The 16183-nt window shown below is 43.9% G+C and overlaps 1 protein-coding gene across 3 annotated transcripts in view; it reads left to right on the forward strand.

Annotated features, from left to right (window-relative positions):
• Window positions 1-42: 42 nt before the first annotated feature.
• The window catches only part of klhl4 (kelch-like family member 4), a 37505-nt gene continuing 21364 nt past the window's right edge, over window positions 43-16183 (forward strand). The window contains exon 1 of one of the 3 annotated variants that reach the window (XM_049739805.2): window positions 43-2033. Coding sequence is in view for 2 of the 3 variants with exons in the window: in XM_049739815.2 (XP_049595772.1) it covers window positions 12639-13090 (452 nt within the window). In the remaining variant the exon portion in view is untranslated. Of the gene's footprint in view, window positions 2034-10842; window positions 13091-16183 lie in introns of those variants that run through there. The other 2 variants (XM_049739815.2, XM_049739796.2) reach the window with 2 other exon arrangements.

Genomic DNA, 16183 nt, shown 5'->3' on the forward strand with positions numbered 1-16183 from the left:
GGTGTATAAGTCCAATTTTATGTGATCATGATAAAATGTGTTTCTTACAAAAATTCAAAAAGGATATATTGCTTTTAAAAAATGTGTATACAAAATCCTAACAAAGTTGTTTAATTGTTGCAGCAACTTCAATATTGCAGTGTAAGCAGTAGCAAATAAAACACAATCCACATACCAACCCTAAATTCGTTTTTAGAGTTGTAAATGGAAGTATTATTTTATTATAATTATTAATCATAACGTTATCTCTTCAGTTGATGCCAATGGACTGACAAACTGTACCTGTTTGTAAAATTTGAACTACATCGTTTGAATTAATTTATTCAAAATGTCCAAGGAATGTTGTAGTAAATTATTCGTTTTGGATTAGAAATCGCCAGGACAACCTTTTCCAAACTGTTTTCATTGGGTCTAAATAACAATGCTCATCCCAGACATTTGTGTGCTATGATTTGGAAATGTGCCCCCCGGTGGCAAAAATGTGGTATCTCTTTATGGTACACAACATTAGGCGTACTTGCGATAACTAATAAGAGCCAATACAAATAGTGTATTTGCAATTAATCCAGTGCCATTTAAGTGCAAAACACAACAGCAATTAACAAAAAACATCATCAAACAAAAAACACAACAGCAATTAAATAATCACAACAACAAAGAAGAAGCAATAAGGGGAAAAAAACACAATAACTAATAATACACAAAGATATCATCAAACTAAATAAGCAAAAACAAATAACTAAACACAACAGCACATTAATAAAAGCTACAGCAGATAATCACACGCAATGATATTTTCCTGCCCTCGGGAGGAATGTGGTGAGATCGCACTCATTACTGATATGAAGAGAGGGACAGCTATAATTCAATAATCTGATTCCCTGTTGATGAGCCATAGCTGGGCGAGCCTGCATAAGGGTACATTGTCCTGCTATCCTTGTCCCATTTTCTGTCTGGACGTCTGTTTGTATTCTCATTGGGATGACACCAAGACTCAGACCTGAGCTTCAAGAAGGGCACATAAAATGCACGGGGACCCCAATTAGTGATACCACTGTCGTTCCCAGTCAAATATTCTTGCACAATGCACTGCTGGCAAATACGTATTTCCATAGACATTTGCAGTACATATACCAGTGGTTCTTAGGGTTTGGTGAGTCGGTCTCAGGGTTTCGACAGAGGAGATCCAAACAAACCTGATTTATTATGTAAATTCTGATTTGACAGTATGTAATTTGTTGTGACTAACGAGGGCTTCGGTGAATTCGCATATGAAACTGGTGGGTTTCGGTACCTCCAACAAGGTTAAGAACCACTGACATATACAGTAAATAGATGACCCCACCTTGAGCATATTGTTTCCACATCTGTAGCTATTGGATGCAGGCAATGTGAAACGATTTGTGAAGATGCCTCATTCACTTGCTGCTTGGACATGTACTCTGTATCATCAAGCTAGAAGTCATTGGATTAATGCCTCAGGTCAGTGTACAAGACACTACTGGAGATATAAACAGAGGCTCAGAGGGGTTGAACTTTTTCCATTACTGGTGCCTCCCTTAATGACCTCTTGCTAAACGTTAGGAAAGCAGGCCTCTTCGCTCTCTGTCTCTTGTCTCAAAACACATTTATATATTTGTTGGCTATCAACTCAGCATGATACTTTGTATTGTCTTTACATCATTAATTTATTGTTTTAACTATCTTTGTTTTCACGTTAGATTTTTCTGTACAGTACTTTCTATGCTGCGATGGTTGTTTTAGTGTTCGGTGAATAAAGTTAATTACGTTTAGCTGCGTGTTCAGTGAAAGAAGCATTAGACCTCAAATACAAGACAATCCTTGCATGATTCTTGTGACTCTATGGCCATGCAGAGAAAGGAAGGAACTGCTTCCTTTGAAAGAGGAAAGTGCCCCCCTTTCCTTTGTGGAGAGGCAAGCATTTGTGTGCTGTAAGAGAAGACAGAGAGTACCGTGCAGTTGTAACGGTATTGCATCTAAACGTTTGTTTCAAACTTTGAATCCATTTTCAGGTAAGATAATATATTACTCGATAATAATTTCAGAGTTGACAGAACATATGGAGCATTTTTGTCATCAGTGCTGGGCCAAACATTGTTACTGTGTGTGGTTATGTACCTCTACCTTTTCACAGATTGAAAAAGTGAATTGTAATTATTGGTACTCCTATAATGACTAGCCTATCAACTGTACTATGACCCATACCATCTTCGGTCATAATAAAAAAAAATCCTAGACCACCTTTGTTTCATTACTTTTCTGTTCACTGTAAATGTTGCAAGGTAGGTGACAATGACAACAAAACTAGCTCATAAGACTTTACTCATCGTTTTCCATAGTTTTCTAAATAGCATTCTTAAATCAATAGCTATGGAGTTGTGGTGCCAATAACATTGACTTTTATGCATTCCATGTTTTGTTAGCGTAGGTGAAGCGCGAAGTACTAGTAATATGTAAGTAGTAAGTAGTAATTAGATCTCAGATCACTTTAGCAACTATCCGACAAAGCATATTAGTACTGTTTTCCCGTGGGAGAAAGATAGTGTATGGTAATGGGTTTTAGCACATAAGTGTTACATGTGACATCATATGTCTTGTGGAGTGCAGCCAGATGGTGTCCTTGACTCCTGCATGCATTGAAGATGTGACCCAGTGTAATGACTCGCTTCTATACGTATATGAGGTCGTATTTCATTCAAATAGACTTGTGTTGTCAGAATATAATGAGACAAAATAGTTGACATTGTACTAAAGGAATAGGGCCATTTCGCTGCATGTACAGTTGTGCCCATGCATTGTCTCTGGCAATGAGATTACAGTTTGTTGGTTGTGTCCGTATCATGTAATTTTTCTGCTTATCACGAATAGATTGACAATATACCCTACCCTTTTATTCAATCATGTTTTCTTACCAGAGAGCCTTTTCCTCTGGTTGCAGAAAATACTGCTTACCACAATGTGGTCTAACAAGCTCTTTGTTATGGCTCAACCTTAACAGAGGTCTGTGCTCTATTCTAGTTATATACTTCAAAACAAGTAATAAAACACATAGGTGATCTGACTGAAATGGCCAAAGTTGCTGACACAATGTGCCTTGACTTTAGTGCAAGCACAATAAAACGTAGTCAAGATGGACAAAGTCATTACTTTGGGTACTAAAACTAAGTTAATTACCTTTTTATGGCTGTGATTTAATTGTTTTTGAAAGATTCCTTAATCCTGATTGTTTATTCTTCTGCCATTAATTACACTTAATGAGCATGGCACCGCAATGCATCACATAATTCATAACTGTAAGAATAATAATAATAAAAAGTACTTATTTTAGCCTGTGTTGTTTTTATGTCATTGGCATATTTTATTGCAAAACAGTCAAGATCAAAAGGTAAAGAAGGTTAGGTGAGGTCCACTTGCACAGTGAAAAAAAAATAATTTTGTGTCGGGTAAAAGGAAAGAGTAAAAACTCTGCAGGGATTTAACCATACCTGGGATACACACATCTTGTCATGCATTTCAACACTTTCAATTACCAGGACTCAATTGGGAACAGATTGTGTATGTGGTCCCCTTTGGGCTCCAAAATAACATAACACTACAAGCCATCAAATCTGTTTTCATGGGTAGATATTGCACTAATTAATAATTTATTGTTTTGACCTTTGACTGCATGTAAAAACTATGTTTTTATCCCCGGCACAAACACTTTACTGGCTACTATGAAGACTGTATCACACACACTTATGTATTTAAATTATTCTACTCTGTGAATAATTTACTTAGCATTTTGTTTTTGTTTATACGTATTGTATATTTGCAAGGTATTTTTCAGGGAAAAAAATAAAACAGTTTTATTTTGTGCTGTGACAGTCAACCATGCACAATTTTCATCTTACTGTAGGGTTTTGTGATAGCATTTCTATTTGAAAATGTATTAGAACAAAAAAGTATAGCTTTACAGGGACCTTTTTCTTGCTCCAAGAATTATTAGACCTCTCCAAAGATTATTAATACATCAAAGTCAAAGTCAAAGTCAAAGTCTCCTTTATTGTCAATAGCTCCGCATGTCAAGACACACAAAGCGATCGAAATTACGTTTCTCACTATCCCAGGGTAACAAGACAGAGTTCACAACGCACATACAAGTAAACAACACAGGAAAAATAAAACAAGAAGATGAACAATAAGAGTGATAGCACGCTAGCCGCTCCCGATCCACAGCAGAGTCCGGAAAGATGACAGTCAACCAGGCCACTGTGAACACGAGCACACAGCAGGCACGCACTGTCCGGTTCGTGGATCTTATCAGGCGAACGCAACCCATCTTGTCGTCCCGCGAACGAACGTACGCCAGTAGAATGGAAGGCACGGCTGGGCGAGGTGGGGTGGCCGCAAGCCTGGCCCGATGTCTCCGCGCTGGCCCCTCTCCCGCTGCCTCGCAGACCCGCTGCCGACGCATCCCAACAATGCTCCAGGACGGAGCAGTCCGAGCTCACGACGCAGTCCAACCGGGGGAGGAAGAGCAGGCCAGTCCGGCGTCGCTCCATGACGAAGCAGTCCGAGCGCCCTTAATCTCTCCGCACCAAAGTCCAGAACGCCATAAAACCCACTTCCGCCGATGTTGAGCAGAACATGCCCGCCGCACTAGTAGCACGACGTATCACACGAGACGAACATACACAAAACTGCCGGACAAACACTCAGTAAACACTCACAAAACACCGAACGGGACAGAGAGTGGCCGCTGCGTGTGCACGCGCCGCCATCTTGATTATTATCATACATGATACATGACATAGATTTGGCCTGAAAATTGTAACAACAGCAAGCATCACATTAAATCACCCTCTTTACAGCACAAAACCATTGGGGAGCATAGTTTTGTGGTATCTATAGACTGCTATGATATGCTATGATGCAGAGCTGGGCGTTCCGTCCCAGTGACGGAATGGTCCGTCTATCCGTCATGGACAGCCAATTTGCAAGTAAATGACAAGAGAAGAAAAAGTTAAACAAATGGACGGTCTAAGGATGAATGGAAGTGGTTTTTCGTCTGTTTGGTGTGGCACATTTCTCTGTAATTGATCCGCCGATCACGTGGGATTAGTACATTTACGTTGACCGGAGGAAAGGTGATGGGGAGATGGCGGAGAGCACGGGCACTGGGTATGCACGAACATTTCTGATCATCTTCCTCTTTTTGTCATATGAATGCTGTTTTTAAGGAGGTTATTTGTAATCAGGAAATAGATGCAATCCACAGACTGTGAACAGAATATGATTTATAGATATTGTCAATGTTTGTATAATTACCCCATTAAATTACCTTGGCATTGGGGGCTTAATCCGATGCCAGTGGACACAGGAGTTGGTTACAAATAACCTTTTCATTGCTAATGCCCACACACTCTTCCCAACATAAGGTGGGAGGCGGCGGAGCGGAGGCGGACGAGAGCTTTCGAGGTGGCAAATTGAAGCTGTTTGAGTACAAGTTTGCCCTTTCATCTCTGCAACTGGAGCCTGTTTTTATAGTTCACAACAAAAAATACTGTTTTCATTTTCATGATTTAAGTAACCTGCACCTCACCATAAAACATAAACATACTGATGTTGATAGGGACGTCAGGAGCAGAAAATGTAGAAATAGGCTCTTACACAAGTGAAATGCAGTCAGATCTATCTATCTATCTATCTATCTATCTATCTATCTATCTATCTATCTATCTATCTATCTATCTATCTATCTATCTATCTATCTATCTATCTATCTATCTATCTATCTATCTATATATATATATATATATATATATATTGTCCCAAAAGAATGCTTTCACAAACTTGTTTGTTTTCATGAATTTCATGGTCATCCAATTTACCTTTATATGCCCCCATTGAAGTGGTTTATTCACAAGAATGGTCGGTTCTTGAAATGTAAATGAGTGCTCTGAAGCTTTGACAGGCTGCTCAATGACCTTGAGTGTTCATCAATTTATTTATTTATTTATTTTTGCTGTTCTCAAAGGGGGCTTCCAAGACAGTGGAGCGGAATATTTATCTGCATGGTTACATTCACGGAGAAAACCCACAACCTTGCTTTCTCCACAGCGACACCACTGACACTCCCTCATGGGACTGTGTTTGATGTGAGAGTCACAGCAGATGTGCACACATGCATGATGCATTTTGGTTTGTTGTGTTGTGTATACACAACACACATGAACAAAACTGGTGCACTTATGTTATAGAAAAGCCCTTCAATAGTGGTCCCCGAGTTGCTTCTTGGTTATAATGGTGGTCCCTTGGACAAAACCAGTTGAAAACCCCTGACTTAACAATATGTGCTATTGTTAATACTGATATTCTTCTTTGTGAAGACACTGGTCATGTAAATGAGTTATCACAATATTTAGGAAACATATATGCAACATTGTTTTCATAAATCTCTGGTAGTGTTCACATTTTACATGATTCTAAAACATCCATCCATCCATCCATCTTCTTCCGCTTATCCGGGGTCAGGTCGCGGGGCCAGCAGCTTTAGTAGGGACTCCCAGACTTCCCTCTCCCCAGCCACTTCATCCAGCTCATCCCAGGGGCTCCCAAGGCCTTCCCAGGCCAGCTGAGAGACATAGTCTCTCCAGCGCGTCCTGGGTCGTCCCCGGGGTCTCCTACAGGTGGGACATGCCCGGAACACCTCCCCAGGGAGGCGTCCAGGAGGCATCCTAATAAGATGCCCGAGCCACCTCATCTGGCTCCTCTCAACGTGGAGGAGTAGCGACTCTACTCCGAGTGTCTCCCGGATGACCGAGCTTTTCACCCTTTCTCTAAGGGAGAGCCCGGACATCCTGCGGAGAAAACTCATTTCGGCCGCTTGTATCCGGGATCTCGTTCTTTCGGTCACGACCCATAGCTCGTGACCATAGGTGAGGGTAGGAGCGTAAATCGACCGGTAAATTGAGAGCTTTGCCTTTTGGCTCAGCTCTCTCTTCACCACAACGGACTGGTACAGGTTCCGCATTACTGCCGACGCTGCACCGATCCGCCTGTCGATCTCGCGCTCCATCCTCCCCTCACTCGTGAACAAGACTCCAAGATACTTGAACTCCTCCACTTGGGGCAGGATCTCATCCCCGATCCGGAGAGGGCATTCCACCCTTTTCCGATCGCGGACCATGGACTCGGATTTGGAGGTGCTGACCCTTATCCCGACCGCTTCACACTCGGCTGCGAACCGTTCCAGCGAGAGCTGGAGATCACGGCCTGAAGAAGCCAACAGCACCACGTCATCTGCCAAAAGCAGAGACGCGATGTTGAGGTCCCCAAACCGGACCCCCTCAACGCCTCGGCTGCGCCTACAAATTCTGTCCATAAAAATGATGAACAGAATCGGTGACAAAGGGCAGCCTTGGCGGAGTCCAACCCTCACTGGGAACGAATCCGACTTACTGCCGGAAATGCGGACCAGACTCTGGCATCGGTAATACAGGGACCGAACCGCCCTTATCAGTTGGCTCGGCACCCCGTACTCCCAAAGCACCCTCCACAGAACCTCCCGAGGGACACGGTCGAACGCCTTCTCCAAGTCCACAAAACACATGTGGACTGGTTGGGCGAACTCCCATGCACCCTCGAGGATCCTGCTGAGGGTGTAGAGCTGGTCTACTGTTCTACGGCCAGGACGAAAGCCACACTGCTCCTCCTGAATCCGAGGTTCGACCTCCCGACGGACCCTCCTCTCCAGCACCCCTGAATAGACCTTACCGGGGAGGCTCAGGAGTGTGATTCCCCTGTAATTGGAACACACCCTTCGGTCCCCCTTCTTAAAGAGGGGAACCACCACCCCAGTCTGCCAATCCAGAGGCACTGTCCCCGATGTCCACGCAATGTTGTATAGGCGTGTCAGCCATGACAGCCCCACAACACCAAGAGCCTTTAAGAACTCCGGGCGGATCTCATCCACCCCCGGGGCCTTGCCACCGAGAAGTTTTTTAACTACCTCACTGACTTCGACCCCAGAGATTGGAGAATCCGCCTCAGAGTCTCCAGGCCCAGCTTCCTCAGTGGAATTGAGAAGGTCTTCGAAGTATTCTCCCCACCGACTCACGACGTCCCGAGTCGAGGTCAGCAGCAGGCCTGAGACGCCGGATGGTGGACCAGAATTTCCTCGTAGCCGTCCGGAAGTCAAAACGGCCCGATAGGACTCCTTCTTCAGCTTGACGGCATCCCTTACCGGCGGTGTCCACCAGCGGGTTCGGGGATTGCCGCCACGACAGGCACCAACGACCTTACGGCCACAGCTTCGGTCGGCCGCCTCAACAATGGAGGCGCGGAACATGGTCCACTCAGACTCAATGTCCCCCGCCTCCCCGGGACGTGGGAAAAGCTCTGCCGGAGTTGGGAGTTGAAACTCTTTCTGACAGGAGATTCTGCCAGACGTTCCCAGCAGACCCTCACAGAGCGTTCTGGTCTGCCAGGTCGGACCGGCATCTTCCCCCACCATCGGAGCCAACCCACCACCAGGTGGTGATCAGTTGACAGCTCCGCCCCTCTCTTCACCCGAGTGTCCAAAACATGCGGCCGCAAATCCAATGACACGACTACAAAGTCGATCATCGAACTGCGGCCTAGGGTGTCCTGGTGCCAAGTGCACACATGGACACCCTTATGTTTGAACATGGTGTTCATTATTGAAAATCCGTGTCGAGCACAGAAGTCCAATAATAGAACACCGCTCGGGTTCAGATCGGGGGGGGGCGTTCCTCCCAATCACGCCGTTCCAGGTCTCACTGTCATTGCCCACGTGAGCATTGAAGTCACCCAGTAGAACGATGGAGTCCCCAGAAGGAGCGCTCTCCAGCACTTCCTCCAGGGACTCCAAGAAGGGTGGGTACTCTGAGCTGCCGTTTGGTGCATAGACACAAACAACAGTCAGGACCTGTCCACCCACCCGAAGGCAGAGGGAGGCTACCCTCTCGTTCACCGGGGTGAACCCCAATGTGCAGGCGCCCAGCTGGGGGCCAATAAGTATACCCACACCTGCTCGACTCCTCTCACCCTGGGCAACTCCAGAGTGGAAGAGAGTCCAGCCCCTCTCGAAAGGGCTTGTACCGGAACCCAAACTGTGCGTGGAGGCTAGTCCGACTATATCTAGTCAGAATTTTTCTGCCTCGCACACCAGCTCGGGCTCCTTTCCAGCCAGAGAAGTGACATTCCATGTCCCAAGAGCCAGCTTCTGCAGCCGGGGATCAGACCGCCAAGGTTCCTGCCTTTGGCCGCCACCCAGCTCACACTGCACCCGACCCCCACGTTTCCTTTTCGGGCTGTGCCCAGCCGGGCCCCATGGGCGAAGGCCCGGCCACCAGACGCTCGCCTTCGAGCCCCGCCTCCAGGCCTGGCTCCAGAGGGGGGCCCCGGTGACCCGCGTCTGGGCGAGGGAAAACGAAGTCCATTTATTTTACTCATCATAAGGGGCTTTTGTGAGCCGTGCTTTGTCTGGCCCCTCACCTAGGACCCGTTTGCCATGGGTGACCCTACCAGGGGCATGAAGCCCCCGACAACATGGCTCCTAGGATCATAGGGGCACGCAAACAATGTCCTACCACTGGTGAGCTATTTTGTGGAAAACATGTTGGAATGCGGCCCCGAGGACTAGAGCTTAACACCTGTGACCTTTGACCATGATATTTCCCTAATAAAGTGGCCTGTTATTAGGTACACTTGAAAATGGCGGTGTACCTAATGGAGTGTCCAAGTGACATCACAGCTCAAACAGCCAATCAGGAGGTGGGGGTGAGGGCGGGTGTGGCACTTTTCACTTTCACTTAAGCTTTTTCCCTATTGGCCTGTGATCACTAGTAAATATACGACCGTAGCCTGTTAGCCGACTGGTTAGTGACACGGGCTCTTGGTTCAGTCCCAGGTGCGAGAAAATGCTTGAACGTGCTTTTATTGTGCAATTAACCCTTTATTTATTTATCCTTTTTTTTTTTTACCTCGTGTAGTGTACCTATTGAAGTGTCCATGAGGTGTACCTACACATGTAAAGCAGTTAGCCAAATGTCTGATTTTTATGTTTTAATTGGCGAATATAAAAACAAGGAATAAAACGCCAGACAAGTTTTAACATAAATGTTTATTAAAATAATAATAATAAAAGTAAATTTCAAACCAGCAATCCAATGTGAAATTGCAGTAGATATATTGGATAACAATATTTAGGCGTATATATGCATGCACGTTATTTAAAAACTACTATAAGTGTTATAAAATCAAAATTACCCAAAGAGAAGCATAATCTCCCCGTTGTTGCATAATGGCGCTTCATGCAATAAAGTTAGCCGTTGGCTTGGAGAAAACGTGCATAAAATAAGTGGTGTTTCAGTGAGCGGTTCTCTCTTTCCTTGGCAAATCGTAAATCAACATTCTGGTTTACATAGTAGTTCACGCCAGGAGACGCAACACGGTCACTGACTGATCCGATGATGCACGGGAAGGCAGTTCACCCATTAACTCGTTCGCGAACTGGAAAGTCAGGATTCGTTCCCTCACTGATCCGTTCTTGCGTTGAAAGGGACATTCAAATCACTCACTCACTGACTCGTTCACTCACATATCCATTCAGTTGGTGAATGGGAAATGCAATTCACGACGCGTTTGTGAACGGGAAGTTAGGTCATTTTCTTTCTCGTTTTGTTTTATGGCGAGGTGGCACCAGCTTCAATGCGCATTACCTACACCTACTGGTTGGAGTCATATGAACTTAAAAAAGAACAAATCACTTTCGGAAGTGATTCGTTCACTCTCGTTCACTGAAAACAAAATCGTTCTTTTGAAAGAATCGTTCACTTACGAGCCAACACTGTTTTGTTTTTACCCAACGCGCGTGGAACGAAATACTGAATGGATAAGAATGACTCGAAGTGAAAGCGGATTCTAAAGATTCAGTTCACTTAAAAGAACTGGAATGCACATCACTATCGTCAGTTGCAGTTCAAATTATTCCACAATATAAACAAAAAAATTATCAAACCATCTGTGTCACTCCAAATCATTAAATCCATCAATCAAATTTTTCGTCTTTTATGTAAACAACGGCATGTGTGTGGCACGCTGCTGTCGTCGGACTCGTCGTCAGTTGCAGTTCAAATCATCCCACAGGCCCATATAACAATATATAGAGTATATATCAAATAACAATAATATAAACAACAATTTTATTGAACCATTCGTCTCACTCAAAATCATTAAATCCATCGGAATCTTCGTCTTGTGTCACTTAAAAAAAAAAAAAAAAAAACCCGCAGCTGTTGACTCCGGAACTACGTGCGCCGCTGACGTCTGACTAGATATAATCAAATAAATGTAATATAAACAACAATTTTAACGAACCATCCGTGTCACTCCAAATCATTAAATCCATCGGAATCTTCATCCGCTGTGTCACAAAAAAAAAACAGCTGTTGACTCCGAAACTACGTGCGCCGCTGATGTCAGCCTCGTCGTCAGTTGCGGCTCCAATTATTTCACAGATCTACGTATATAACTATATTGTAGCGTTACCAAAGTAACAGGCAAGACGTGGATTTGGTAACCGGCTCTTTATTTCACAAAACAAGAGCTCAACATATGAGCCAACACAGTGCTCTAACCAAGCGCCCTGGATCGCTCTCCCCCCAGCCTTGCTTGACAATCGGAAACTACTAAAGTCTAAGAACATAGACGTTGCTACTCTAAATAAACTATATATCAAATAAGTATAACATAAATAACAAATTTATTGAACCATCTGTGTCACTCCAAATCATAAAATCTTCTGACTCCGGAAGTCAGTGAATGGAACTCATTGTCAGTGAGGCTCCAATTATTCCACAGCCATAGTGCGCCCTCATGCGGTTTAAAGTGAAAATAACATGTGAAGTGATCAACTATACTAGTAAGTCAGTAATGTATTAATGATAAAGTAAAGACTTGTGAATAATTACACATATAAGTCGCTCCTGAGTATAAGTCGCCCCCCCACCCAAACTATGAAAAAAACGCGACTTATAGTCCAAAAAATATGGTAATTGCGTGCGCGTGTGTGTGTGTGTGTGTGTGTGTGTGTGTGTGTGTGTGTGTGTGTGTATGTGTGTGTCAAACAGACATGCAGAGAGAGAGAAGGGGAGAGGAAGGTGTTAGAGAGAGAAACATGGGTGGTAAAGGGGAGGGAGTATGGATCATGCATGTGCATTAACTCAGCTCCAGCGGCGCAGCAGCAGCAGCAGCAGCAGCAGCAGCAGCAGCAGCAGCAGCAGCAGCAGCAGCAGCAGCAGCAGCAGCAGCAGCAGCAGCAGCAGCAGCAGCACAGAAGGCAACGAGAGAGAGGAAGGCATAGGCGGAGAGTTGGAGGGAGGCTGCTTAGAATAAAAGCTGCAGAGGACCGCTCCACATCACTAAAAGAACAATAGAGGTGTAAGAGAGGAGGGAGGTGGGGGGTGGCCATGAGTGGAGTGAGACAATAACGGAGTAGAAGAGGCATCCTGTAGTCAGTGTGGACTGAAACCAAGGCTCCTGTCTGGTCTGCTCTCCATGTTTTTGGGCACTCACCGCACCATTGCCCTCGTCTCCAAAGCCAGGGGAGAATGTCGGGGAAGAAGGAATTTGATGTGAAGCAGATCCTCAGGCTCCGCTGGCGCTGGTTCAGCCACTCGTCCCAAGGTTCGGCAGGAAGCGGTGGTGTCGGCGGGATAGGAGGTTACATTCAGCAGGATGGCACCGACCACAGGGGGACCCCAGTCCAGGGCCGGCTCAAGAGCCATTCCCGGGAAAGGGGTGGAGGAGGACTTAGGAAGTCAAGCAGCCCGGCCCACAGTATTCTGGCGCCGACGCCGGGACCCACTCCCATCAGTGTCAGAGCGGGTCAGCATTCATGGCAGCAACAACAGCAACACACTGTGCCGGGCCTTCAGGTCAATGAGGACACGTCTAAGAGCACTTCCTCACCCAGCACCACCAGGAAGGAGGACTCCAACACGGGCAAAGAAGATGTAAAGAGCAGCAAGGAAGAACCTGCAGAGATGGAGGCCAGAGAGAGGTACCACTGTTGACCTCACAGCCCATGTGTTCATGTGGTGCAACTTGAGTCACTTGCATACGCTCACTCCACAACACCTGCACAATCTAATGCATTTTGGTTAAAAAAGCGCAGTTAAAAACATCTGACATTACTGAGATTCAGAAACATGTTTCTTATTGTGGTTGTTGCGTGGAGCGGTGTAGATAGAAGTGCACTGTCTTACAATGAAAGCTAATTTGAATATTTTCTCTCTACAACCACGGTCAAACACAAACACAAATGGTACAGTAATCCTGTTTGTTTGGAGTCACAGGTTCAAGATCTGGTGTGGATAGAAAAATATGGATATTAGACTGGTTGGTGGAGGGCGGCCAGTATACTTTGTGAGATCCCCCTTAAGTAATGCAGCCTCTTCAGTTTGATATCCCTCCACAAGCTATCCTACGTATGGCAAAATATTGTACTGTAAATGAAAATGCTTTTCTGAACTGTGCTGATTAAGTCGAACCATCAATGTATCCAAAAAGGGCCTTTGGGGAACTTTGATTAACTGAAGAGTGTATGCTGTGCATGTTAGCTTTCCTTTGAAGTGTTTGGCAAAGTACGTCTAATGAATAAGGCAAGGAGACGCCACTGACCTCGGGACTCACTTTCATGCTCCACAGCTTGTTGGACCGGGTAAATCATTGACATATTATTTTAATTATTCAGTAGACATAAAGCCTCAAGTTCATTCCCTTTTGAGCCCAGATTTGCTATCTTTAAATATGTCATGCCTTTACACTGACGGTGTCCAACTTTCATGGGGTTAACGTGTTAGGCGAGAAAAAGGCGTGACATCACTTAACAGTCAGTGGGCCTTTTAAACAGAAAGCACCGCTATCACATGAATTACCCCGATGCCCATTAAAGTCACCTGACAAGGCAAATGCCATCACAGCAAGTGGCTGCAGCTCATGGTTTGATTTATCATAATGAAAAGTGTTTTCCAAACCATGGCTTCAAATGTCCACATGTTCATATTAGTCTTTTAAAAAAAAAAAAAAATGTTGTATGAGAGTTTGGCTGTTAAACTATCAAATCTGTTTGTTTACTTGTGTGCTTTCTGGCTGCATCCTAAAAGGCAAGCACATTCATTTCAAAGATGAAATATAATTAATTTTGACTGTGACTTTCTGAGGAGCCTGGCACTATGTTTGCTTCATGTACCTGGTGAGGATTAAAACATTGACGGCAGTTGCTTTATTTTATAATATTTTATAATAGGGTCAAACTGAATGCATACTACATGTCAAGCGGGGTTCACTGAAAGTCAGGGATAACAGGATGGACTGGGAATTATTCCAAATTAGCATGCAGTTTAGGAATCAGCTCAACATTCTGCTCTTCATAATTGGCAGATATCCATATTTGGTGTGTGTGTGTGTGTGGGGGGGGGTCCCTATGTGTGAAGAGTGCATGCATAAGAGATGTGTCCACAGTGGGGAAAAAATGTGTGCTACTCACTTGCTCTCAGGGGGACCGGGAGTTCATGTTGGTCATGTAACACACACACACACCATCATATTTGACAACGATGGTGAAATATTAAAAGGGCTGCACTCCATGGGATCATAAAACATGCCCTTGGCCTTCTTGCACGGTTTTAGTGACATGCATTTATGGACTTCATAACCGAGCAAAGTAATCTGATATATACAGTCAATTTAATGAGAACGCCTTCCTCTGCACACATTAAATTGCTAAACGTCAACACTGATTTTTCACTATTATGAGTTCAACATAAACTAGAACGACCCTCAGCAGTGTGCAGACCCCAAATGTCCGCATCTGGGTGAAAATTTAAGTTCTTGTATATATACTTTCTTGTAGAAATGAATGATTGACTGAATGAACAATGAAAACTGGAGGAGCCGCACCTTTACCTCGATTTGTTCTGTATAAAATGCCTTATGTTCTATGAAAAGTGTTTTAGCTGTAATCTTACAAACAAACGGATGATGAATTTGATGAACATATATCAGGCTCTTTCAGTCTGTTCTTTTACATAACACTGCAAAAAAAAAAAAAAAAAAAGCCCTAACAAATTAATTGGGCTCTGACAGAAAACCGCATTGGTAGTTTATTGTCAATCTACAATGATGATGAATGAGTAAATAAATACAAACAAAAAGACTGAAGTTGATGGAGACCGTTGCGTGTGCATGTGGTTTGCTGTGTAGGTTGTGTTTTTTTTCCCCTGTCAAGTGTTGTGTGTAATCATGTTTTAAACATGGGTAGAGATGTTAAATGCCATGAAAACGTTAAGGTTTGTTTAAGGTGATAAAAAAAATCTAACGATCAGCCAAATATAGCCTAAACAAATATCAAATGGTTCTTAAATTGTTGTTTTGATTTATTAAGGATAACAAAATTATTCAAAGCTATCTGACACTATGTGAAAAAAAAGTATTTGCCTCCTTGTTGAATCAATAATTTACTGTGGCTAATCACATTTTTAGTTCCTATCACATATAGCGAGCCTAATATTAGTATGCCTAAACAGCCAAACATGATGGTGGTAGTGTGATGGTCTCGGGCTGCTTTGCTACTTCAGGCTGTAAATAATTTATTGTGATTGATGGTGCCATAAATTCTGCTTCCTGCCAAGAATTCATACTTTTTTCCACATATCTGTAACTGGATGTCAATTGCTCAGTCCATAGAGATTAAGCATCACCCACTTAGATGGAGCACCAAATCAGAACACTGACAAGCATCTCTCAAACAAGCTTCGTGTTAATAAAAAAAGAACAAATGCAACCCCTCAACAATTTAAAGTTACACAGGAATAGCTGGAACTGACATCTGAATAGGGCGTCCGTGAGGAGAGTTACGAGGCTAAGTAGGCCAGTGACTGTGTGACACAAGGAGAGCGAGGCAGATGTCACTGAGATGTGCACATTCATTTACTACACCAGCCTGATGCCCCTATTACGTCTTGCATCATAAATCCTTGACACATAATTTGTCACAATTCTTCAGGTTAAATCGACAAATGACTTATGTCAGATTTGGAAAAAGTAAAATAGCATTCACCACCTCTCTCTTCTTGGAAAGTATGACATTAGT

The sequence above is a fragment of the Syngnathus scovelli genome, chromosome 1, assembly GCF_024217435.2.
Source record: "Syngnathus scovelli strain Florida chromosome 1, RoL_Ssco_1.2, whole genome shotgun sequence".
Lineage (NCBI taxonomy): Eukaryota > Metazoa > Chordata > Actinopteri > Syngnathiformes > Syngnathidae > Syngnathus > Syngnathus scovelli.